Source organism: Lingula anatina, chromosome 1 (assembly GCF_051362555.1).
Source record: "Lingula anatina isolate TDL-2025a chromosome 1, LinAna3.0, whole genome shotgun sequence".
In the NCBI taxonomy this organism is placed as follows: domain Eukaryota; kingdom Metazoa; phylum Brachiopoda; class Lingulata; order Lingulida; family Lingulidae; genus Lingula; species Lingula anatina.
This window is the reverse complement of record NC_141767.1, coordinates 40727994-40753663: the sequence shown is the minus strand read 5'-3', so window position 1 is coordinate 40753663 and position 25670 is coordinate 40727994. Positions and strand designations below refer to the sequence as shown.

The 25670-nt window shown below is 36.8% G+C and overlaps 1 protein-coding gene and 1 long non-coding RNA gene across 3 annotated transcripts in view; one reads left to right on the top strand and one right to left on the bottom strand.

Annotated features, from left to right (window-relative positions):
- LOC106164417 (uncharacterized) overlaps positions 1-25670 on the top strand; it is a 104467-nt gene that overhangs the window by 26689 nt on the left and 52108 nt on the right. For both annotated transcript variants that reach the window (XM_087002878.1, XM_087002877.1), the window contains exons 45-91: positions 63-170; positions 500-590; positions 845-985; positions 1239-1498; positions 1671-1755; positions 1993-2088; positions 2443-2580; positions 2912-3352; positions 3648-3907; positions 4079-4163; positions 4398-4559; positions 4947-5135; positions 5374-5529; positions 5778-5918; positions 6146-6402; positions 6724-6898; positions 7347-7465; positions 7563-7788; positions 8356-8493; positions 9022-9278; positions 9605-9692; positions 10134-10283; positions 10856-11136; positions 11397-11487; positions 12917-13054; positions 13426-13589; positions 13850-14033; positions 14461-14541; positions 14860-15000; positions 15314-15652; positions 15850-16008; positions 16317-16573; positions 16805-17036; positions 17354-17488; positions 18008-18129; positions 18302-18386; positions 18631-18696; positions 18935-19081; positions 19295-19452; positions 19782-19977; positions 20364-20507; positions 20803-21059; positions 21571-21661; positions 21898-22038; positions 22394-22650; positions 23070-23253; positions 25297-25440. In XM_087002878.1, coding sequence (XP_086859004.1) covers positions 63-170; positions 500-590; positions 845-985; positions 1239-1498; positions 1671-1755; positions 1993-2088; positions 2443-2580; positions 2912-3352; positions 3648-3907; positions 4079-4163; positions 4398-4559; positions 4947-5135; positions 5374-5529; positions 5778-5918; positions 6146-6402; positions 6724-6898; positions 7347-7465; positions 7563-7788; positions 8356-8493; positions 9022-9278; positions 9605-9692; positions 10134-10283; positions 10856-11136; positions 11397-11487; positions 12917-13054; positions 13426-13589; positions 13850-14033; positions 14461-14541; positions 14860-15000; positions 15314-15652; positions 15850-16008; positions 16317-16573; positions 16805-17036; positions 17354-17488; positions 18008-18129; positions 18302-18386; positions 18631-18696; positions 18935-19081; positions 19295-19452; positions 19782-19977; positions 20364-20507; positions 20803-21059; positions 21571-21661; positions 21898-22038; positions 22394-22650; positions 23070-23253; positions 25297-25440 — 7957 coding nt within the window. The remainder of the gene's footprint in view (positions 1-62; positions 171-499; positions 591-844; positions 986-1238; positions 1499-1670; positions 1756-1992; positions 2089-2442; positions 2581-2911; positions 3353-3647; positions 3908-4078; positions 4164-4397; positions 4560-4946; positions 5136-5373; positions 5530-5777; positions 5919-6145; positions 6403-6723; positions 6899-7346; positions 7466-7562; positions 7789-8355; positions 8494-9021; positions 9279-9604; positions 9693-10133; positions 10284-10855; positions 11137-11396; positions 11488-12916; positions 13055-13425; positions 13590-13849; positions 14034-14460; positions 14542-14859; positions 15001-15313; positions 15653-15849; positions 16009-16316; positions 16574-16804; positions 17037-17353; positions 17489-18007; positions 18130-18301; positions 18387-18630; positions 18697-18934; positions 19082-19294; positions 19453-19781; positions 19978-20363; positions 20508-20802; positions 21060-21570; positions 21662-21897; positions 22039-22393; positions 22651-23069; positions 23254-25296; positions 25441-25670) is intronic.
- Positions 11122-20980, bottom strand: LOC147764353 (uncharacterized). The gene is made up of 4 exons (XR_015332242.1): positions 20817-20980; positions 20393-20534; positions 16312-16581; positions 11122-11750 (listed from the first exon to the last, which is right to left on the bottom strand). It is a non-coding gene; the product is annotated as an uncharacterized LOC147764353 (long non-coding RNA).

Genomic DNA, 25670 nt, shown 5'->3' with positions numbered 1-25670 from the left:
TGTCACATATTCCATTCTGCTTCTTCAGTATAAAATCTCATCTTAAAACATTCATTTTCCAGCTGAACACAGTAGGCAGCAGCAGCACCACTATTTGGTCTTTGTCTGGTAACCAAGGCAACCAATGGATCATCAACCAAGTTACAATAGCACCAACTTACAGCTATCAGGTAGATAGCACTTAAATAATTTCTATTTCATCAACACTGTAAATCTAAAAGGAGTAATGCATGCTTTTTTATGTTTAGTATTGTAAATCATCTGTTCACCCTTTCCTACTCATTTCATTTCCATGTGCACTTAAATTTGTATTTCAGTTATTGATCCATGAAAAGAACAAACCACGTGTGGAATTGCTTGGTACATAATATATAATCATACAGGTATTTTTGAGTAACCCATTTATGCCCTTGTCATTCTGTGAGAGATTTGATCAGAGAATCAAGTAGCACTACATGTACCTGTTGTAAGGTTACTTGGGTGTTGTTGCTCTTTCTAGATTGTATTCCAAGGTATACGTGGCACTGGTTACCAAGGTGATATTGCTGTTGATGATGTCAGCATCAAAGATGGAGCTTGCATAACAGCAGGTTAGTGAGGTTTTAAAATTTATTTCAAGCATTTTGGTTTTGGTCAGGGATGTGTATCATCTTAGAATAACATCCTTCTAGTCCATATATTTTTTAGTAACTCTACCAGATTCAATTTTAATAGTTTGTCTCAAGTGGACTTTTTTATTTTTGAAATATGATTTTATATGATGCTTAATAAATTATAATTTTATGTTTATTTCTGTTGCCATTGTTGTTGTACTGTGCAATGATTTTTCTTTTCTGTCATTCAGGAGCTTGTACCTTTGAGAAAGATCTGTGTACTTGGGTGAATGATCTTACTGGAGATGACTTTGACTGGGTAGAAGGGAGTGGAGCTACTGGAAGTACAGGCACAGGACCATCCACAGATCACACTCTAGGGACAGCAGCAGGTAGGAAAGCTTCTACTCTGTGATATTTGTATGATGACTTGAATCTTATATTTTCAGTTTGTTATGTTATTATATTTAAATATAAAGCAAAGTATTTTTTCTCATGACTTACATATACTGTTTCCATTATGGATTCCTTTTGTTATTCATATGGGTCTATCAGTGTACATTAATTCACAAATGAAGTGATTTTAATTATTTAAGTGCATTTTTAGTATACTAGCCTCATAGTCCAAATTAAATATCTGTTCAGGAAAGTACCGCTATATCGAAGCATCTTCACCTCGTAAGCTTGGAGATGTGGCTCGCCTGAGAAGTGAAGTCTTCACAGCCAACCCACAGCACTGTGTGAAGTTCTGGTATCACATGAATGGCCAGCACATCGGCACATTGAATGTCATCAGAGTGACCAGGAGTGGACGTAACTCCACTGTGTGGACACTGTCTGGAGATCAAGGTGACCAGTGGCTGTATGGTCAAGCACCTGTGGGCACTTCTTCTGAGTCATACAGGGTAAATATATATATATCCATTTGCATGTTCAACTTACTATCTGTTTATATGTTTTTTTAATTACTAGATATTTGTAATAATAAATAATACAGTCTTTACCATAAATACAGTATTTTTCAGTTCAACTGTTTTTTTATCAAAGAATGTATATGTTATGTATGTCTTCCCTCAGATTGTGTTTGAAGCCATCAGAGGAACAGGGTACCAGGGGGATATTGCCATTGATGATGTGGACTTTGCCCAGACTGCATGTGCAGGTAAGTAAAGTAAATCCCTCATGTTTTCACTTCAGATTATGAGAAATATATAGAAACAGTGTTCTCTATGTCTTTAACAAATTTTACAAATTTGATGCATATGACAGCTTAGAGCTGAGTCGCTTCAAACCGAAAGATTTAAGTATACATATTTTTTTCTGTTATTGATATTAATCTAGTTAATCCTTGAACAGAAGTAAATTTATATTACCGTGGCTGATTTTTGTTTTGTAACAGCGACATCTGGGTCTACCCAATCCACTGTACTGACTACAAAGACGACCACAACCACACCCACACCCACCCCCTCTGTAACTCCCACACCAACCACAGGTATGTTTACAGGAATTTTTTTCATGGAAATTGATACTAACTTAAGGAGATTTGATAATGTCAGTGTTATGATAAAATATATTGATGCTGATTAAAAAATTGTTATCTGCCTTGGTAATGTGGTGCATAACATGTACATGGCAAGAAAATGACCTTGTTTTACATTTCTTAAGTTATCTTTTTAAGAACAGAACTACAAAGCTGACGTTATTCATTTCTAGACAAACTTGTTTGCCCAAGTGCAAATAGAAAATTTAAATTAGATAAACATTTTAAGTTAAATGATTTTCAATACTACATTTCCTGAACCTTAAGTTATCACCATACACTGATACAAGTTGCCTGCCTTTCCAGCTCCTGGATCATTCAATTGTTCCTTTGATGTGGACAGTTGTGGGTGGACACAGGACAAGACGGACAAGTTTGACTGGACCAGACAGTCCAGCGGGACAGGGTCATTTGGTACTGGACCCAGTACAGACCACACAACTTGTGAGTGAACATCATGCAACAAAAAAGCAAACAAGTTAAATCAATGAAAACTGTGATAATTCAGAAGTTTCTCATTAAAAAAATTTTTTTTAATGGTAGTTGGTGAAGTAAATTTTAAAAGGATTAATAATGATCTGTTTTATTCTTAGATTACACCCACTTTTGTCTGTTTTAGAAATTGGCATTATTATATTGTATTTGATGGATTTTACACTGTCATTTATTGAAGCCAATGAATAAAATATGTCAAGTTGTACTGAAAACTATATGATAACAAATAACAATGTGGCATATTTTCAGAGTTATTCAAAGTAACAATTTTAAATTACAGCTGCACCTATTAAAGTAAATACACCAGATGCCTATACCTACCAGAACATCTTCCTCGACTTCCGTGGTGTGACCTCAGTGACCTTCAAGGTCAAGGCCTGTAATGATGTCCATGTCAGCTTGTCACCAACCACAAATAGTCAGGACAGAAAAAAATATGAGGTGGTCATTGGTGGATGGGGTAATGGACAATCTGTTATACGTGAAAAGGCTCAGGGACAGAATTTGGTCACCTTGGTCCGTCCTAAGATGGTGGACTGTAACATCCTTAAGCCATTTTGGATCAGTTGGGATGGTGGTCATATCCGTGTCGGTCAAGGATTGACTGTTAATCAGAGCATGTTTTTGGACTACAAGGATCCCACACCTTATGCTGTGAGGTCTATGGGAGTGGCCACAGGGTTTGGTGCCAAAGGAGAGTGGGAGATATATGATCCTAGAGGTAAGTTGGTTGTTATAAGAAATATGTGATTTAATGGAGCATTGCATTTAATGGGGGTCTTGTTGTATTGTTGTTAATGATTTTGATGCAGTTCTTATGGATTTGGAATTAGATCTGCTTGAACAACTGGACATGTAGCTGATTAAATAGTCAAGTGTGATATTGTGTGAAAAAAAAAGAAAATAAAAAGAAAACAAAACATTATGAATTAGATGTGCCACAGAGAAGTAATAATTTTATAAACACTTATCCTACTCCAAATTAACCATTTATTTCGATCACTTATTTTTTACAGTTGGCTTCTACTACTACATTGAGACCTCCAGTCCAAGAGTTACAGGAGACATGGCCAGACTGGTCAGTCCCATGGTCCAGGCCAATGGAACCAGCTGCTTGACCTTCTGGTACCACATGTACGGTGCCCATGTGGACAAGCTCAATGTGTATGTGATGAACAGACCCACCCTGGGGAACCCAGTGTGGACCAGGGCTGGAACCCAGGGGGATAAGTGGGTGCAGGCTCAGGTGAACATCAGGGCGCGTGGCAGGTACAAGGTGAGTGTTTGACATGATAATTGAAAGTAGGTGATGTTTTTGTAAAAATTCTGAAAAATGTTGTGAAAGTGGTTTATTTTAATGTCTTTATTGATGTTGAAATTGAAACTGCCATGATATCCATATCATGTTATGGGATATTGATACAGATATGTTTTTTCTAACTTTCAGGTTGTTTTTGAAGGTCTAAGGGGTGCTGGTTACCAAGGTGACATTGCTGTGGATGATGTAACTCTTTTATCTGGAACTTGTGCTGGTAAGCTGCTTCACTTAGGTTGGACTGAAACGTTCTGTTTTTCTTTTGAATTTATGAACAATTATTAGTTAATGGGATTATGTTAAAAGGCTGTTAATGTGTTCCTTTTGCAGGAACGTCAAAACAAAATATATTTTCCTTGCATTCAGAGCTTATGAAGACAAAAGTATTTTATCATTATTTAACATGTGCATAAATCATAAATGCTGGATTTCTGACTTTTTTCCTTAACAGCTGTGGTCACCCCAACAGTAACAGTGAAATGTGACTTTGAGAAGGATGTGTGCAATTACACTCAGGACAATACCGACCAGTTTGACTGGACACGGAAGTCTGGAAGCACTTCCAGCTCAATCACTGGACCTACCAATGACCACACCTATGGAACTCCTGCAGGTGGGTCTACGTTTCTTTAAGTATACTTTTAAGAGTTCTAAGAAAAATATTGTACCCAGAAAATCTTTTGGAATAAAACTCACAAAGAATAAAAGATTCATTCATAGAAAGAAAATTACGAGATAACAGATACAAAATGAAACAAAAATTTAGGTTTTTTAGAATGCTAATGAAAATCAATCCAGAAATTAATCCTTGGTCAACAAACATATTAAAACTACATTGCAATTGAGACCAATTTTCTAAGTTGAGGAAGGAATTGTATTTACAGATTGATAACATCTCTTCTCTTCAAGAAACTGTTTGTTATTGATACTTGATGTCATTTTTAAGTCTTCTACCATCGAATGTTATCTTTTAACACTCTTTAATCTGGTGATAATTCAGGAAGCTACATGTATGTGGAGAGCTCTTCCCCTAGGGTCCAGGGGGACATAGCAAGGCTCATTACAACCTCTATGGCTGTGGGCAGCAGTGACAGCTGTATTCAGTTCTGGTACCACATGTATGGGGCAGACACTGGCAGTCTCAGAGTCTACAAGGATACTACTGCTAATAAACTGTGGGAACTCTCAGGTAAAAACATTGATGTAATATATGTTTTAGGTGTTATAATTGCAGTTATATTTATTCAGCGATTTTTTAAAAGTGCAAAACAATAACTTTAATATCTGTTGGAGATAAAAGGTTTTATTTTACAAGCTATGATTGGAATTTGGACATGTTATAAAGATAAATTATAGATGAGAAATCATGATCTATTTGATTACTTAAATTATATAGAATTGTATAAAATTGCTGTATTTTTGTTCAGGTGACCAAGGCAACAGCTGGCAGAGAGCAGAGGTTGATGTTCCAGCTGGTGCTCCCTATAAGATCATCTTTGAAGCAGTGAGAGGAACTGGTTATCGAGGAGATACCGCCATTGATGATGTGGTTGTGACAACTGGAAAGTGTACTGGAACATCACGTATGTGTATAAATACCTTTATATAAAATTGTTCTAGCCAAAAAGGGACTTCCAGGAAAATAACAGAGCAAAAAGGGGAGGGGCAAAAATATTTTGCGGTGCTCATAACATCATTTTCCCCCCTTTTGAGAAGAGGTTAGAACAGAATGAAATAATTTTACATGTTGACACCCTCTCAGTAAAGCTTAAAATAGACACAGATTATTATTTGATATTAAAACACATTATATTTCTATTTACTTTTACAGTCTTTTGTGACTTTGAGAAAGATTTCTGCACGATGTCCAATGCCCAGTCAGGGGATGACTTTGACTGGACACGAGGGTCTGGAAGAACCGGCAGCTCTGGCACTGGACCATCCATTGACCACACTCTTGGAAATGGAAATGGTAAATTATATGGACAATATATTATTATATCCACACCCATCTGTGTGTGTGTGTGTGTGTGCGTGTGTGTGTGTGTATGCGTATGTGTGCATGTGTATATATGGGAAAAAAATATGTTGTTTCTCGCACATTAAAGTTATTTCAGAAGTACATTTTTTGTTCTATCAAAATAATTAACCTTGACATTTATGAGTTCTTATATGATACATATTTTACCTACCTTGTAGGCTCCTATGTCTTCATTGAGTCCTCCAGTCCCCGTAGTCCTGGCGACACTGCCCAACTGGTTAGCACCACAGTGACCCCTAATAGTGCAAACTGTCTGGAGTTCTGGTACCACATGTATGGTGCAGACATTGGTACCCTCAATGTAGTATACTCATCTGGTGGTACCAACAAAACAATATGGCAGATGAGTGGCAACCAGGCTGATGCCTGGAACACTGGAAGGATCAGTCTCAACCAGGGAAATACACCATTTAAAGTAAGAATAAAGGCATAATATTTCACTTTAGATTTTGCTTTTTTATTATTATTATTGGGAAGTTTCCTCAGTATGCTGTTATAATGACTTTCAGTAATTTTCAGAATTGTTCTTATTGTGATTTGACGAATAACATTTTATAAATGTACAGATTTTCATTGCTTGAAATATTTTGGCCTGCAAAATTGTTTCATGGTCACCGTAAAGTAAAGGTTAACATATAATTATGAGAAAATAAAATTTCAAGAAAGAATGCTTTACCTATATAATTCAATCATATATATCAATATATATTTGAAATTGAATACGTTTATTTTCCAGGTCATCTTTGAGGGTGTCAGAGGCACTGGTTACAGAGGAGACATAGCACTTGATGACATCAGGATGTTTGTAGCTAACCCATCTGGCCCATGCTTAACCCAACCAGCAGGGGCCGTACCTACCTCACCAGCACCCACCACTGCCAGTACCACACCCACATCAACTGCACCCCCAGGTAATTACCCATGTGACAAACCACACCAACACCCACATACACTATAGTGTCACCCACATACACTTTAGTGTCATACCCACTACAGCTAGCACTGCACCTGTGTCAAACTCAGCCCCAGGAAAAACACAAAGAACAAACCCCAAAGGTGCACCCACATATTGTCAGTGCACCACAGCCTGCACTATACTTTCATTGTTTATACCAATTCAAATTGATTGATATGTTAATATAAAGTTTAGACTCATCATAGCCCACCCCTACCTACACAAGTATAGTACACAAGTAAAGTACCCTAACCCACTAATAAACCACCCCCAACCTGCACATTTGAAACACCCACACAACCTCCAGCTCCTACGCCAGGTTGTACATGCATTATACATGAAATAAACTTGAAGGTAACAATATTGGTTGTGTGCTGATCTAATAACCTGGATATCTTTTCCAGTTCAAGTCAGTGTGAATGCTGTGACTGTGGTGAAGATCACCAACCTTCAGTGGAGCAACCAGTACCTGGACAAGACCTCAGCTTTGTATATAGCTCTCAACAGGGACCTTATAGCTGCTGTAAGTAGTTTGTAATTAACATCTAATAGTCAATTTTTATGCAGAATAAATATCACTCAGAGTTATTAATTTACTGATACTATGACTTTCTTTCCAGACCCAGAATATTCTCTCCAGTGTGGCAGGCTCACACACAGTCACACTTCTGTCACTGCGAGCAGGAAGTGTCATGGCGGAAATGGGGATCGCTTCATCCATCCCATCTGCCAACAAAAACACACACAAGACCCTCTTGCGTAATGCTTTGACCAATGCAGTAAGGAACAACCAGTTTGGGAGGTTCCAAGTTGATCCCAACGTAGTGGTCTCTGATGTCAGCGCAGGTCAGTGTTTGTAAAGATACCTATGTTTATTGTCTGCTGTAGAAACAAGTTTTTTTTTCAAATCTTAAAATAATATGGAAGCTGGTGAAATATGTGGTAGTGGTGTACAGGCATTTATATGTTTACTTTACAGCAAATTTTGCATTTATTCATGGCTGCATTGGCCAGCTGGCCTAGTAACTGGGTTATCCATATATTTGGCTTGAACCAAAGGAATAAACTTGAATAATATATTGTTTTTAATGGTTTTGTGAAAAAAAGAAACCTGTGGATCAAAAACATCATCAACAGTATCGTCATGGTGGAGACATTGTCATGGCAACATGTTCACTTTTCCTTATTGTATATGCCACTGATGAAGAGATAATTTCTTCAGTGGCACATACAATAAAGAAAAGTGAACATGCTGATAATTTGAATATTCTTTGTGCCCGATAATTTTTCAAATAGTGCTTTTATTGCTAGTGGTATTTTAAAATTTTTGTAGCAACTTCATCTCCATTAACATCATCATCATTTATTATTATTATTATTATTATTATTATTATTATTATTTTTAAATTCTAGCCAACTCCTTTGACTGTACCTTTGAGGCCGACACATGTGGTTGGGTACAGGAGGTTGGAGACACCTTTAACTGGACAAGGTCCAGTGGTGCCACTGGAAGTACCGGTACTGGACCTTCCTTTGACCACACTACTGGAAGTAAGAAATACTTCTCATTGAAACAATGAATGAATTCTGCTTGTCAATAAATATTATTTGGTTAAACAGATAAATCATCACATCAGTTGGTTTCTTGTATTTTTGGATTTGTAGGTAATTGACAGAGATGCTGATACTTGATTTATACTGTTTATTCATTTTGAATAATATTGTGAAGTTATTGGTGTTATGGATTTGAAAAGGAAAAATGAGAAGACTGAAAGTTGATCAGAAAATTAAGATCAAACTTTTAGTATGGTTTGATCCAAGATAATTAATTAGTTATCTGATTTAAATGAAGATTGGACCTCTTTTAAAACAAGAAAGAACTGAGTTCAGTTGTAACCAAAAGTATTTGGATATATTTATATGCGCTACTGCACTTTCATCCAGAATTAAAGTAGACCAAAATTTAATTGTAAATTGAGGACATTTTTTGGTTGAAAGTTCTTTTGAAAATTTGAACTATACCTAAGAATTCTTAATGTCAAAACTATTTCTTAAATTTTTCTGCAAATGTCTTTCTAGCTGGATATTACATGTATATCGAGACATCTTCACCAAGGGTCGACGGAGACAAAGCTCAATTGAGCAACACACTGGTACCATCTGGAACCGCCTGTATCTCATTCTGGTACCACATGTATGGCCCACATGTTGACACCCTTAATCTGTACTATGTCAAAGGCAGCACCCTGGGGACCCCGGTGTGGAGTAGAACAGGCAGTAAGGGGGATAGGTGGTTGCAAGCTCAGGTGCAGTTCACTAACCAAGCGTACACCAAGGTAAGGTGATCAGGGAGATAATGCTGATTATGTGCATGGCATGTTGATATCTGTAATTAAATGTTTATATTTTGCAATATATGTACCATTTATCAAAGCATAGATACCCATGTAGATGTTAATTCACTAACTTGTGTTTTATATCTTATTGTACAGGATAAGAAGTGCACATTGCAACTTTTAGTCACCTGTAATATTGTTTCAATTTTTTTTTAATACACTAACTCAAAAATGTTCTTTTTGTAGATCTCTTAATTCTAGTCATGCATGGTAAAGTTATGTGCATCTTGCTTCATAATATATATTTTTATAATTTGTTTTTACAGATAATGTTTGAAGGTGTCAGAGGTAAAAGTTACCAGGGAGACATTGCCATAGATGATATCACCATGACTCCAGGATTATGTCCAGCAGGTACATATCTTTTTAAGCATATGCTAGTATTTCCTCTTTGATTTTGAATTCTTAACTGGGGCCTCTGAAATTATTATTTTCTTTTTTGTCCTGCTGGATTGAATAAAATTATAATTAGATAATGAAATATGAATATTTGGCTAGGTTTATTGTGTAACTGCTTTTCTTTTCTGTTTATGAAGCTGGTGTAATGTTTTACTTACAACTTTACTAAAAAACTACTGCTTATAAACATTTTAAGTCTACCTCATTTGTGTATAGTGAAACTAAATGTTATGTTATGTTTTCATTAATCACTTATCCTTTCTCACAGTTCACAATCCTGGTACACTTTCAACTTATTTTTGTTTAAATGTTTCATTTTTTGAATTTAGTTATGATTTTTAAAAAATGGTTATATTGGACAGTATTAAGAATTCTTACTGAATCTGGTCTTTGTAGCCGCTGGAGTGAGCTGTACTTTTGAAGATCAAAATGTCTGTGGCTACACTCAGGACCAGGCTGATACATTTGACTGGACAAGGACTAGTCTGTCCACTAGCTCTACAGGGACTGGACCCACTGCTGACCATACATATGGGAGTGCCAAAGGTAACTTTTGATATATATTTGTCAAATTCTAAAACCCTTGTGGTTGTCTTCTGTTATTCAGTATTTATCTTTTAGTTATTGCATGTAAAATGCCAGAGTATAATGATAGACTCAATTACAACCTGCCAATAGCCAAATAATATATTTTAAGGCGAATGCTGTGTTTTTAGTACAACTCGTATAATTTATCATTCTTTTTCATTAATTTGTATTTTACACTGTGAACATAAGTATATTTTACTCTTAATGCATGTATTATTGTTATTATTATTATTTTTATTATTATTATTATTATGTGATGATTCTTGTAACCTTTGGTAATTACTTAGATGCCAGAGTCATACCATAACTCTGAGGTGATTTTAGTGTTCATGAGATGGATAGCGTCTTTCTGATGATATGCGCACTACCAAGCAAGACTATTTTCTGCAGCTCTCGGACAGGTGGGCTTCCTGGCATTTGCTGAACCTGCCTATCCAGTCCTTTCTTGATAAGGCCCACTGTTATTATTATTATTATTATTATTATTATTATTATTATTATTATTACACAGTGATTATTTCCTTTACCAGGCTATTACATGTACGTCGAAGCTTCATCACCAAGAAGTGCTGGTGACATAGCTCGCCTGATGACTCCAAATGTTAAACCCAATGAAGGGAAATGTCTCAGCTTCTGGTACCACATGAAGGGCACACACATTGGTACCCTGAATGTCAAGTATCAGTACAACACAAGTGCCTTAGCTCCACCATCAAGTAGCCTACTGTGGAGTAGATCTGGGGACCAGGGTAATCAGTGGCAAGAGGCCAGGATTTCTGTGGCCAACAAACCTAACTTCTATGGATCACTAGTAAGTAATGGCCTAAGGACTTTTGTAAAAATATATACATGACAATGTGGTCTGCATCTGTAAGGAAACATATTCAAATGATAATATCAGCTTTCTAACAAGATCTTCCCTAGCTGATGTTCAAGTTTGAAGTTGTGTTGTATATTTTCTGTAACATGCTCATTTGCATTGTTGAATCGTGTAAATTTAGAGGGTATTTTGCTCCAAGCAGACTGATGATTTTAATATATAAATGACCAAAATTGGGTTCTTCTCTGCAGATTGTGTTTGAAGGCACTGTGGGTACTGGTTACCAAGGTGATATCTCCATTGATGATGTTCAACTACTGCCTGGAGATTGCCAGAGAATTGGTAAGTGTTATTCTTATTCTTTCATGTGCATATGTGTACAGTGCCAGTTTTGCTGCAGCAATGTCAATTGTCATTTGCCTCTGGACTTTGTTGGCCAATGGATGCCATGGTAACCTTTCTGCTGTGTCAGCTGTCATGATGCCTTCTTGAAGCTCTACAAAGAAGACGTGATGGCATCTGGCCCAGCGAAGAGAGGAAGAGCAGCAGCACCACATAGCTCAATACTAACAGGAAGACAGCCACCAATTGTCCCTGCATGCTATCTGAAAAAGAATATTTTATTGGTTTCAAAATATCAGGATGGCAACCATCTAGTTTAAATTGAAAAATTCATATTTACATTTTAATATTTTTATTTTAAAATTATTTGGCATAAATTCATTGCAGTAAACTAAGAAGCATTGTTTTAGAAGGTGTATTTGTTCTTTACGCAAGGACTCAAAACTGTACTGGAGGGCACAAAAGATGAGAGCGTTGCCACATGTCAGCTGTCATGATGCCTTCTTGAGTGACAAACAAAGAAGGTGCAATGTCTGCTGGCATGTTGCAATGTAAGATTACTTTGTGACAACATCTGGTGGAACATCATTGTCTTTTGAAAGAATAATTAGCAGACAAGGATTTCCAAAAGGAATACACCCAGATGTGAATGTGAAAGAAATTCTTTGGTGGCCCTCAGCTGTCATGATGCCTTCTTGGTGTAGAGACAAAGAAGCCATTTTGACAGTTGGTGGTCAGCAGTGACACAGATTAGCTGTTCCACCAAGAAAGGTTTATGTATTTATTTTATAAGTAAGACTAAAACTGAAAATTGCAGCCTACCACAAGTCAAGTCAAAGCTTAAGCTACCCACTGAAACAAAAGAACCGAGAATAAATACAGCATTGTTCTGGACAAACCTCTTAAAGCATATTTGGCATCATCCATTGTATTTCTAAGTTAAAGAAGTTCATTTATAGTTTATCAGTAATTTGATTTTAATACAAGTATGCATGTGTATCACTAATTGACACTGCCAAGAGGGCATACAATCAATATCTGATGGTCTTAAAATTGATATTATTAGAATTACCAAAAAAAAGGTCCACAATTTGGAAACAAACAACTTCTCACCTCTCATTTTATCTGCATTTAAAACATTGGTAAAGTTATCATTGTTGAGCAGAATGTATAACAGAACATATCATATTAATAATAAGTGATGACTCATACATCTTTTTTGCTGATATAATATATTATGAATGAAGATTTTACAAATAAGGAGTTAATGATATGCCTTATGTATACAGAGGAGAAACAGAATACAGTGGACATGTCAATTATCCTTGGAGAGATGTTATGGATCCCACTCAAGTAGTATCTGTGATCAAATGTAAATCAAGAAGGAATCATCACTGAAGTGTTACAGTAACTATATATTTCACTGCAGGTAACTGTGATTTTGAGAACAGACTGTGTGGCTGGAGTAATGTCCAGACTGACCAGTTTGACTGGACCCAGAGAAAGGGTAGTACAAGTAGTGGTGGGACTGGACCAGCAGTGGACCACACTCTTGGCAATTCAAATGGTAATAAACCTAGTAATCAAAAACTGTTGCCATTGATTTACCATAACCAGCATGTTTATTCCTATTGATAGTTACCCAAAAAGAATTCATTCAGTTGAATATTTTTCTTGCTATCAGAGGTGCAGTTAATGTCAGAAATAATTTTTGATATTTACTTTTAACAGATTTTACAGTTATTGTAATGGAGAAGATCACATAGACCTACCATTGCTTCTTTATATATTTCTTTTTAAAAATACAAAGGTTCAGAATTTACTTTTCTTCGTTACATAATTGGTAGAAAAGCAAATAAATAGTTTTTTAGGTAAAACTTGTTAAAAATTAATAAACTGAATAAACTTGATGTGAATTTTTCTGTTGTTTTCCTTCAGGCACATACATGTACATTGAGACCTCGTCCCCACGTAAGCAGGGTGACACAGCCCAGCTGATCTCCCCGTCTCTAACAGCCACCAGTGGATCAGGCATGTGCATCCATTTCTGGGCCCACATGAAAGGTGCTGGAGTGGGGGCACTCAATGTCTACAAACAACCAGTAAGTAGAGAGAGAGATTTCTGAATGATGAAAAGAAGTTTTATTTAAAAATTTTCCTATCTTTTGAAAATGATGAGGACAAGTCACACTCATTTTTGCACCACATTTGCTTTGAAGAGAAAAATAGGCCAAGGTACTACTTGATTGTATCTCAGTTGTAATCCTGATTGTAACCCTATCAGTCGATGCCTCTTCAAACCCTTATTTATCTGCATGTGTGAATAAACACTTTTAATAGTTTCTGTTCTGTTTTTCTCCAGACTGGGGGCAATACAACATTGCTTTGGCAGCTGTCCACTGAACGTGGTGACAAGTGGTTTGATGGACAGGTCACTCTGTCCAGTTCCACAACCTTTAAGGTCATCTTTGAGGGTGTGAGAGGGGGTACCTACCAGGGTGACATCGCAATAGATGACATCACCTTCACACAAGGGAATTGTCCAAGTTAGTAGCATTTTTGGTTCATATATGATTTTTGTATCAAATGCTCTGTTTTTCTTATTTTGCAGTTAATAGATGTGAAAGTGCTGTGATTAAATTAAAGAAAATTCTAGAGAAAAGTGTTTTAGTTACACTGAGTAGAATTTTACAAAGATTTTTTATTCACAAATTGTAGATCTGTTGGAAAATGTGGCCAATATGTGAATTAAGTCTTTTTTGTTGGCTTGAAGACTAAGCAGAGGATTGCTATACTCAATTAGTACTTTTAAAATCCCATGGTCAGATGGTGACATTATAATGCAAGCAGTGTTACATAACATTTGTGTTATTTGCTGCTTTTTGATTGAATAATTAGACATGGTGAAATATATGTATTGGCGATGTTGCATGGAATTACCTAATGCTGTATGTTTATGTTCTCTGTTTCTAGTCAACCCACCTGATGCTCAGCCAGCAAGTGCTACTCCACCTCTGCCAACTACTACAGTACCACAGATTACAACCACCCAGGGTAAAGCTAACTTTGTCATTATGTTTAACCTGTACCTGATTTTTTTCACTTTTCATAATTTATTACAGTGCTTTTGTATGAAATGGTCATTTATTGGAATGAAGTTAAAACTGATGTATGTGCATGTAGTTAAGTTGGAATCATCCCTTCAGCAGTAAATCAGGAAATATGAAATTACTTATTGATTTTAAAAAAAGATAAGTTACTTTGAATGGTTTAGATAAATTTTTGACCATTATTACAATTAATGTAGAAACTATTGCAATATATATTTGTTTGACTTTGGAAATGTTTACATTATTGTTTTTCTTTTGTCAGCTGGATTAAAATATTGTTCCTTTGAGACTGGTCTCTGTGACTGGACACAGGACAAGAATGACGACTTTGACTGGACTCGAGCCAAAGGGTCAACGTCCTCCACTGGGACTGGTCCCTCAGCAGACCACACCTCTGGGACAGGTTAGTAGGAGAACATATATACCAGAATGATAATTGTTATTTTCATACTTTAATTGGACTTGCAAAAAAAAACTTGTTATTACAGGTGACAGTATAAGAATTGGACTTTGATGTGAGGCAGATCAATTTATAGAAATTTGACTTACTCCATACTTATTAATTAACACGAATGTCTGATTAAAAAAACAAGATGTACAGCATAAAATTTTTGTTTCAGTCACACCTGATTTTTAAGTGATAAATGGATGAGATTGATTTTCAATCAGTATATCAATAGCATGCATTATTTTAAGCCTTATTTTTATCTTTGCAGGCTTTTACATCTATATTGAGACCTCCAGCCCCAGGCGAGTCAATGACACGGCTCGTATTGAGAGTTCCAGCATCACAGCAAGTGGCTCCCTCTGTCTGGAATTCTGGTACCACATGTATGGTCCTCATGTTAACACCCTCAATGTCCTGACCAAGCAGGGTGGCGCCTCCACAACCATCTGGAGTAAGACTGGTACCCTGGATGACAAGTGGTACCAGGCTAAAGTGACCCTGAACAGACCAGTTCCATATAATATTGTGTTTGAGGCTATTAGAGGGACAAGTTTCAGAGGAGACATTGCTTTGGATGATGTGAAGTTGTCAGTTGGCTCCTGTAGTGGTTAGTATTTACTTCTTTTAATGATTTTAATTCCTTTCATTTCATTTTAATTTATGTTTTTATAGTCTCTGAATGGTTGGTGGTTTATAGTTGATCTTCTTTTTTTCATCAAATTTTATTTTGTTGTGATTAAAGCCTATTTAAAAAAATCTTGAAAACAAATATAAACAAATATATATATCTGTATTATGTTTTAGCCCAAGTCACAAATGATGGCTCTTGCACCTTTGAGGATAAGAAACTATGTGGCTACATTCAAGACCAGACCGATGTATTTGACTGGACACAGAACAGTGGGTCAACTGGGTCAACTGGTACTGGACCTACTAATGATCACACCTATGGTAGCCCAGTTGGTGAGCAATACTGTTATACATTTTATATCATTTAATTTAGAAGTAAATGTACACTTCTGAATATTTCAAAATTACTGTTGTTAATAATGAAGTCTTTTCCTGTTCATTATATTTGTATTTAAAATCTATAAAAAGATGAACTTCAAAAGTGAATTTATTAAAATGAGATTGTAAATGTGCAACAAATAGTTTGCCAAGATTTGCATAAGTTTTCCAACAAAATGAAAGACCATAGGAAATCTCTAAGAACCAGGTCTATTATAATTATTAATTGATTTCTTTTGATACAATTCCTATCCTTACTTTAGGTCAGTACATGTACATCGAGACCTCATCCCCAAGAAGGGCAGGCGACACAGCGCGCCTTATCAGCCCTGTTCTCCAGTCCACCAGGGGGAGCTGTGTACAGTTCTGGTACCACATGTTTGGAGGTGATGTGGACACTCTCAATATTTACGTCAAGAGCAATGGCCGCCTGGGTTCAGCAGTATGGAGCAAGACTGGACCACAGGGGTCTGCATGGATACTGGGAGTGGTCAGTGTGAGGTCCTCTGGCACGTGGCAGGTGAGAAGCTGTAAAATAAAACAGAAGTAAAAGGTGTATAGTCATATGTGTCTGATTTTATGCCATGGAATCTGTTAGTGCTTAAGAAAATGTTAGGGTATAATCTTTCTTTCATTTCCCAGAGATACACATATTTGTGTCTTTAGAATAAAGTGCTTTAATTCATGTCAGGTGCATAAGTGTGCCTCAAAAAGTGAATGAATAAAATGAAGTGTTATTTTTCTACTGCAGGTTGTGTTTGAAGGAACACGTGGCAACAGCTATCAAGGTGACATTTCTATTGATGATGTCACAGTGACAAGTGGAGCTTGCCCGTCTCCAGGGGATTGTGACTTTGAAAGTGACACCTGCACGTGGAGTAATGTGGCAGCAGGAGATGATTTTGATTGGTTGAGAGGAAAAGGTGCAACTGGCAGCTCATTCACTGGACCTAGCACAGATCATACAAAAGGAACTTTAGATGGTGAGATAATTCATCTTTTTTTTTTCAAAAATGCATTGCCTTAAGTAGTATAAAAGCCATATAAGTTAAATTTACCATCAACTGTCAAAATGGATTTGTGTATTGGAATTGAAAGCATGAAAGATAGAAAACCCTTTTTGCGAACCTACCTAGTCGCAAACTTCTAGCTTATGTCAAGTTCATGTCATGAAAATTTAAGTACAAACACTGACTTGTTGAATGATTTCACTCTTTTTTTCATTATTTGCTGAAGATAATGTACTCCTAGGTAGCACTGATATATTTTTTAATTCATTATTTGTTATTAATTTTGTTAGGATACTTCATGTTCATCGAGACCTCTGCCCCCAGGGTGCTGGGAGACACAGCCAAGTTAGTGAGTCAAAGGTTTGATGCAACCAGATCTAAGAGATGTATTAGATTCTGGTATCACATGTATGGAAGAGGCATTGGTAAGATTTTTTAATGGATATATGAGAGCATAGGATTCTGTTATTAGTGTACATTTAAATTTTGTTTTATTGAGAAGTACTGTTTTCCAGTTTTTTTTTTTTTTTTTTTTTTTTTTTTTTTGGTTGAGACTACCTTCTGCGGCAAGGTTTGAACTTGGGAATGGTACTATGGTACCAAAGCAGGGGTGGATTCAGAGATATTTTCTGACAGTCTTCCAAATTATCTTTGTTGATCCATCCACCATTTTTGACCGTCTTCCGACAGAAAAAAATTAGATACCCGTCAATGTAAACTTGAAAATCTGACCGTCTTCCGGAAGACCCAGAAGACGGCCTAAATCCGCCCCTGCAAAGTGTACCTAAATTAGATACTAAATGTGGAACAGTTGCAAATAATCTAAGCCAATGAGACAAAATGACAATTTTTCGTGAGCCTTGTTTAGAAGGTTAATTACTAAAGGCATTTCTTAACTGCTTTGTAACTGTTAATATAAAAGAAATGTAATTTTAATTCCCTAGGTACCCTAAGTGTTACCCTGCAAACCAACAGCTCTGAGACTGTTCTGTGGCAGCAATCAGGTGACAAAGGAAATACCTGGCTGGATGGTCAAGTGTCCTTCACAAGCACTGACCAGTATCAGGTGAAGTGATTCTTTGGAATAAAACTTTAACAAGCTCATATCTGCAGACAGAATAATGTTGATAGTCAATGTCATACTTGTTGTAGCAACTCTGCTCTTTTCACTTCAGAAATTATAGCTGCATGAAATAAAAAAAAACTCATATTAATATTGCTTTTGACTTCCTTTTTAGATTGTATTTAAAGGCATTCGTGGGTCAAACTACCAGGGTGATATATCCATTGATGACATCTCTTTCACCACATCTGCATGTGCAAGTAAGAGAGCTGTGATAAATTTTTTTCATGTTTTATCACACATATGCAGTCCTTCAGCCCTTCATCAGTATATCAGAAAACACAAAACACCTTTTTGATTTTATATTTAATTTAAGATAACTTGTAATTGGATAGAGTTATATAAGGTGAATAAAAAGAATTGTATTTATTTTTAACTTCGAATGTACCTCATATTTAAAAAGATTTTTTGTGTATTTATGGGAAATATTTTTTCACATTTTAGTCAAGCCAGCTCTTCAAACCCTCAGCACAACCACAAGTAGCCCTACTGCTTCCACCACAGCATTCAGTGAGTACCAGTTTATGTTATTTTATTGGCTGGTGTTAATATCCTTTGTCTTTGACTTAAACCCTTCCCCAAATCTATATGCCAGGCCTGTAAAATTCCATACATTTCTTCTGCAATTGGTTATTAGCCCTTACTCTGCTTCATGCCAGTGAATTCGTAGACACCAGTGACAATAATGTCAGTTACTATTGTGTTGTACGTATCAGATTGCCTCTCATTATTGACTGTATTTTTCCAGAGCCCTCAGCCCCACTGGACTGTAGCTTTGAATCTGGACTCTGTAGTTGGACACAGGATAATACTGATGACTTTGACTGGACAAGAACTCAGGGCCCAACTGGTTCTGTAAGCACTGGACCAACTGCTGACCATACACTGGGCACAGGTCAGTATTACAAATTAAACAGAATTTTTTTACTCTTTAACTGAATATTTGCATTTGACTTTGTGAATTTCATGTAGGGAGGATAAGGGGAATAAATATGAGGTAAAAATGAAAATGAGTATGTCCAGATGTACAAGTCTTTACCATGTATATTAAGGATAGAAATGTATAATATCAAGTATGTTATTTGTATAATCTATCTTGGGTTTTTAGACCAAGGTTATTATGTATACATTGAGACCTCTGGCAGAAGAATCAATGATGTTGCCCGCATTATCTCTGGCCAAGTACCCAGCAGCCAACAGTACTGTCTGCAGTTCTGGTACCACATGTACGGACCTCATGTCAACACTCTCAATGTCTACCTCAAGGTAAACCACAAACTTCACAGTCTTTATACATATAGTACTTTGAAAATCAAGGGCTGTCAATAAGTTTGAACTGTAATTGACATGAAAAATATTTTATACTTGATTTGATACATATAACTGCACTTTTTACTGTATTATTTCAATTACATGCATTTTTGTAATATGATCTAAAAAATCATTCTCTGTGTGGCTTGTTTTTGTCTCAATAAAGGAAATGAAACACTTGGTTAAATATTGTGCTATTAAATGAATATAGTTTTCCTGATAATCTCAGGTGTATATATTATGATAACTTTTGATAAATCTGCTACAAATGCCTGTAATTACAGCGTGGTGGTAACCTTGGTGGAGCAGTTTGGACAAAGAGCGGTGCTCAAGGTAACCAGTGGTTTCAAGCTCAGTACAGTATACCAGCTCAAGGAGTTGCCTACCAGGTAGTCTTTGAGGGTATCAGAGGGAATGGGTATGCAGGGGATATATCCATAGATGATGTAGCTTTGAGACCAGGAGCTTGCCAGGGCTTGGGTAAGAAACTTTGTTATTGAATGTAATTGTGTAAGCATTAGTACCAGTATATGTGTGTTACTATGTATGTACAGATTGTGATGTTATAGTTGTTTCAGTAATCATAAATAGTACCCTTGTCTACATCTAAATTCATCAAAAGTTAGCTAGCTGTTTCATTTGAAAATGGGAATTAACATAATTAGTTAGAAGACAAAACATTAATCAAATCAGTTTTAAGCTTTTTATCTATTTACCTGCAATTTTTTATTGGTGACAATTTTAGAGTTGTTAATTGAAAATGCATTTATTATGGGAAAAAATAGAAAAGAATAGAAAAAACAAGTAAAAAACAAGGAACAATTCAATGATATATTTTAAACAAACTTTTCATTTATGCCCTTTAGCAACAAGTCAGTGTAACTTTGATACTGACCTATGTGGCTGGACACAGTCTACCAGTGATGACTTTGACTGGACACAGCAGTCTGGGGCCACTGGCAGTGCTGGAACTGGACCTATTAGTGACCACACCCTGGGCACTGGAACTGGTCAGTACTTTATTTTGGTGGTTGATTCTTTGAAAAGAAAAAAAAAACAAACAGATAAATATCGTTATAATTGGGTCAAAACATTGCTGGTTGCCATAGATGCTAACCTGGCTAACCGGCTTCTTTAAAAAATTGCAATGGTTTTCATATAATTAACTTTACCTACTTATGATGTTGAGTTATGGTTTATGGCAAAAAAACTAGTATCTATTGAAATGCTATAAGAATTGATCACCTAAAAGCACATTTATGAAGTACCAACGCTATCTTTTCAATAAGTTATTTACTGTTCCAGGCAAATATATCTACACTGAAACAAGTTCCCCCAGGAAGCCAGGAGACAAGGCTGTCTTGATCAGCCCTTCACTGCCTGCGCCCTCTGGTGCCCAGTGCCTGCAGTTCTGGTATCACATGTATGGATTCCATATTGGCACCTTGAATGTTTACACTCAGACTCTTGGGTTTAATACCACTATCTGGAGCAAGAGTGGTTCTCAAGGAAATGGCTGGCTGCTTGGTCAGGCTACTGTTAAGTCAGCTGGACAATTCCAGGTGAGTTAATTAAACAGGCCAGGTGGTTGACAGGTCAGCCTAACTACTTAATTGGGTGTATTGGTTGACATGCCATTGCTTGTGGTTAGCTTTTGATTATAGTTTACCAGGTAGGTGTAGACTGGGAACTGTGCACAAGGTATGTCATTGTTCATTAGAGGATTATTTTTCTCTTTTGTCACTGAATTGTACTCAGTGATGACAAAAGATTGTCGACAAAATGAGATTGATCTGAAAGTATCACTGGGAAGTTTGACAAACCAAAGTTAGGCCCAGCTAACTCTTTACAACTGGTATATATATATCTTATCAGTAATCTAAACTGTGTCTTATTGTTGTCAGAAGATGCTCTTAGCATCAGTGCAGTGTGACTAACACATGCCTTGGGGGAAGGGGTAGTTAATAGTATACACCTTTCCACTGACTGCTGTGTAGGATCAGATGGTAGACATGGTTATTTGTTAAGTTATGTTGCCCGCTAAATATACTTTACAAATATTTGGGTTTTCAGATCCTGTTTGAAGGTATCCGTGGCACTGGCTACCAAGGAGATATTTCCATTGATGATGTCAAAGTTGTGAATGGGGCTTGTCCCTTACCAGGTATATAAAAATGTGGCAACTTTTACCCACGTGTTTCACATAAACTTCAAATCTCTTTAAAAAAACAGAATGTTGTTAAGAATTATGCTGCAATGAGTTCAACTGTTCTCTTAAGAAGATCACTATAGTAGATACAAAAGAAAAATTATTTAGTCGTGTTAAGCATTGTGCCTTATTTTAAATTTTAAATTTCATTGTGACATTTTTTTCTCATTTAATTGATCTCCATTTACCAGGTGATTGTGATTTTGAGACTGGCTTCTGCACATGGACCAATCCTCAGAGCGGGGATGACTTTGACTGGTTGTTGGGGAAATCATCCACCAAGTCCAGGTATACAGGACCTAGTGTGGACCACACCACTGGCACTGCACAAGGTAATATTATCAACATACACTTGACAACCTGTGGAAACTCTTAATTAATTAATTAATTAACTGTTGACTGTTTACATTAATGATCTAATGAGGAGAGGGTCACAACTGTGTTACTGTAAGCCAAAAATGATTTTTTTCTTTTTAACATGTGAATTAAGAGCATAAGCTGCACTGAGAGTCCTGATGAAGTGTGATTGTCTATTGGTATTCCAGGTATTCCAGTGCAGTATCTGATCCAGAATCCTCAGGAAAATTACTCCCAAGTCATTTTTTTAAAAATCAAATTCAGACTTCCTCCATCTTATATTGACTAACCGTGTAGACACTTTGTTTTATATAGAATTTATATTTGCAGGACAATATGCCTTCATTGAGGTATCCTACAAAAAGAACTTTGCTGTTGCTCAACTACTCAGTGAGCGTTTCCTGGCCACAAGAGGGCGCTGCATGTCCTTCTGGTACCACATGTATGGTCAGGATATTGGCACACTCAGCGTTAAGATCTTGGATTTGGTGTCAAACACGACCTGTCTGGTTTGGCAGCTCAATTCGGATAGAGGAAACACTTGGTTCAATGGAAGGGTGCCTATTGTTAACAGCAACCAATACCAGGTAAAAGATCCCCAATGAGTCCTATGCATTAAAGATTTGATGTGATATTGAAAGTATTTTGTCAGAGCTCTTTGTCAATGAACTGAAGCAATTAATGTTGTTAAGTTGAAAGAATATAACTTACACATATATTTTCCAAGTTTTAGAATGATAAACTGGATGCTGATATAAACTTTTTCAAATCTTGCTTATTTTTGTTTCAACTTCCTGATGATTAATTTTCTAAGCAATATATTAAGAGTTACTTCAGGAATATATAAAGTAACTTAATTACAATTTTTATGGTATAATGGTCAAAGTGTCCATGTGTGGTCTTATCAAGTGATACTTCTTGGGGTTCTTTACTATTGCAATTTTGGATGTTGAATTTTCATCATGAAAGGGTGCATTTTAACTTGATGCATGTTCTATTGTTTTAGATTGTGATAGAAGCTGGTAGAGGCCCAGGAAATGCAGGAGACATTGCCATAGATGACATTGCATTCACATCTGGCAGCTGCTCCATAGCACCATTTGATGCCAGTGTCACTCCCACAGCACAGAACTGTCCTTCATCAGTCAACGCCACTCTACCACCTCTGATATCATCAACAACCACACCAAGTAAGTTTTTCACATGAAAAAGTTATTGAAAAGCTCTGTAGAAATAAAGATTTGCAGGCTTGTCTTCTCGTATGATATTTTATAGATACGGTAAAGTCTTGAAAATTTCGTCGTTCTTGAAAATTTCGTCGGCAGACGATTTTCCGCCGACGTAATTTTTTTCCCTTTGAAAACTTCGTCGACCTTGAAAATGAGGTACTGGATAATTTTTGAAAAGTTCGTCACCAAACATGGCCGCGTTGTCCAGCTCAAACATGAAGGTAATGCGTCAGTTGATTCAAGACAATGATACGATCAGGATATCATTGCCGATAACACTCTCAATGGGAGATAGGAACAATAGTGCGCCCCTGCGAGCGGTTACTCGCAATATAGATGGTTTAGATGTGAATTCCCGTTCTCAATTGCGGGAACGTCGGCCTTTTGTCTTTTATTTCATTACTATTACCTGGCTTAAGGTGCGTTATCAAGCCGACAAATAGAAGTCACAGGCCGCGGCTTTGTCACTTGTAACGCCGTTATTGTTATCGGCGGCAGTCCTAAATGAGGAAGACACAATGAAAAAATCAAGATATTATCTCGAAGTGAAATGTACCAGTCACTTCTATTCATGCCCATGTTCAATTTAGGACCATTTAACGATTACCTGGCTCGTACATGGAGATCGTTCGCAATACGAATGTGACGAGATGGCATTTTTCATATCTTCAGCGGAGAATCGTTCGCGTAATATCGTCAACAGATCGTTCGCTATCCAAACGAGACGAGAAGATAATTTTCATATTTGTAGCGGACTCCGTTCGCGTAAGATCATCAGCGGGAGATCGTTCGCGATCCGAGCAAGACGAAAAGGCAATTTTCATATCATAATCGGGAGATCGTTCGCGATGTAAGCAAGAATGAAATGCAATTTTCATATTAGTTCAAGGGATTTAGGGTACTTCGTTCGCGGAAGATCGTCAGCGGGAGATTATTTACCCCCCCCCCCCCCCCCCCAACACACACACACTTCAGATTTTTTAAAAATATTCATTTTCATTTGATCTTTCATTTGATGTCACGATATATCTTCGGCGGAGAATTGCTTGCGTAATATCCTCAGAACTTTGTTCGCGTAAGATCATATCAGAGGGAGATCGTTCGCGATCCTAGCTTGACGTAAAGGCAATTTTCATATCTTCATCGGGAGATTGTTCGCGATGTAAGCAAGAATAAAATGCAGTTTTCATATTAGTTCAAGGAACTTAGTTTGTGAACGATTGTCAGCGGGAGATCATTATTTTAACCCCGCCTCCCCCTTTGAATATTATAAATAATATATACATATATTTAGTTTTATCTTTAACCCCCCCTTCCCCGCTCATGGCATATCTTCGGTGGAGAATCGTTTGCGTAATATCGTCAGGACTTTGTTCGCGTAAAATCGTCAGAGGGAGATCGTTCACGATCTGAGCGACACGAAAAGGCAATTTTCATATCATCATCGGGAGATCGTTCGCGATGTAAGCAAGAATGAAATGCAATTTTCATATTAGTTCGAGGGATTTAGGGAACTTCGCGGAAGATCGTCAGCGGGAGATCATTATTTAACCCCCCCCCCCCCCCCCCCCCACACACACACACACACACACACACACTCTTTGGATTTTTTTTAAATATTCATTTTCATTTTATCTTTAATCCCCCCCTGCCCCGCTCACGGTATATCTTCGGCGGAGAAATGTCGCATAATATTCTCAGGACTTTGTTCGCAATATAGGAGGGTCAAAGATAACAGTCGCTAAGGATAAAAGCCCAAAGGCCGGATTTTTGAAAATTTCGTCTTACCCAGGAGTCGGGGAGATGTAATTTTGAAAAATTAGTCGGATTTGCACAATTAAAAATATTAATTAATTTTTAAGCGACGAAATTTTCAAGACTTTACCGTATTAATTGACTCGCTAGAAAGATCGTGGATATGCTAGAGGCAGTAACAGAAAGTGGTGCATTTTTTTATCCACCATTTTGATATTTATTATATTCTCATGCATATCTACACTCCAGTACCTAGCAGTTATGACTGTAACTTTGAGAGTGGATTCTGCTCCTGGACCCAGGCTCTGGATGACAGCTTCAACTGGACCAGAAACAGTGGTAGTACTGGATCACAGGGCACTGGACCTTCTACTGACCACACCATAGGAACAGGTAAGTTGGATCTATATCTGAAATATTGCACAGGTGAAGGATTTCCTCTCAATATGATGGATTTTGATTGTAGTATTCAAGATTCGATTATGAATTATTGTTTCCTTGTCATTAACATCTGTATTTGAAATAGTTGTAGGAAGTATATTGTAATTTTTGTATGTGTATGATTTATTTTGAATGCCGGCTGGCCTACAAGATATAGAATATAGATTTTTTTATTTAAAAAG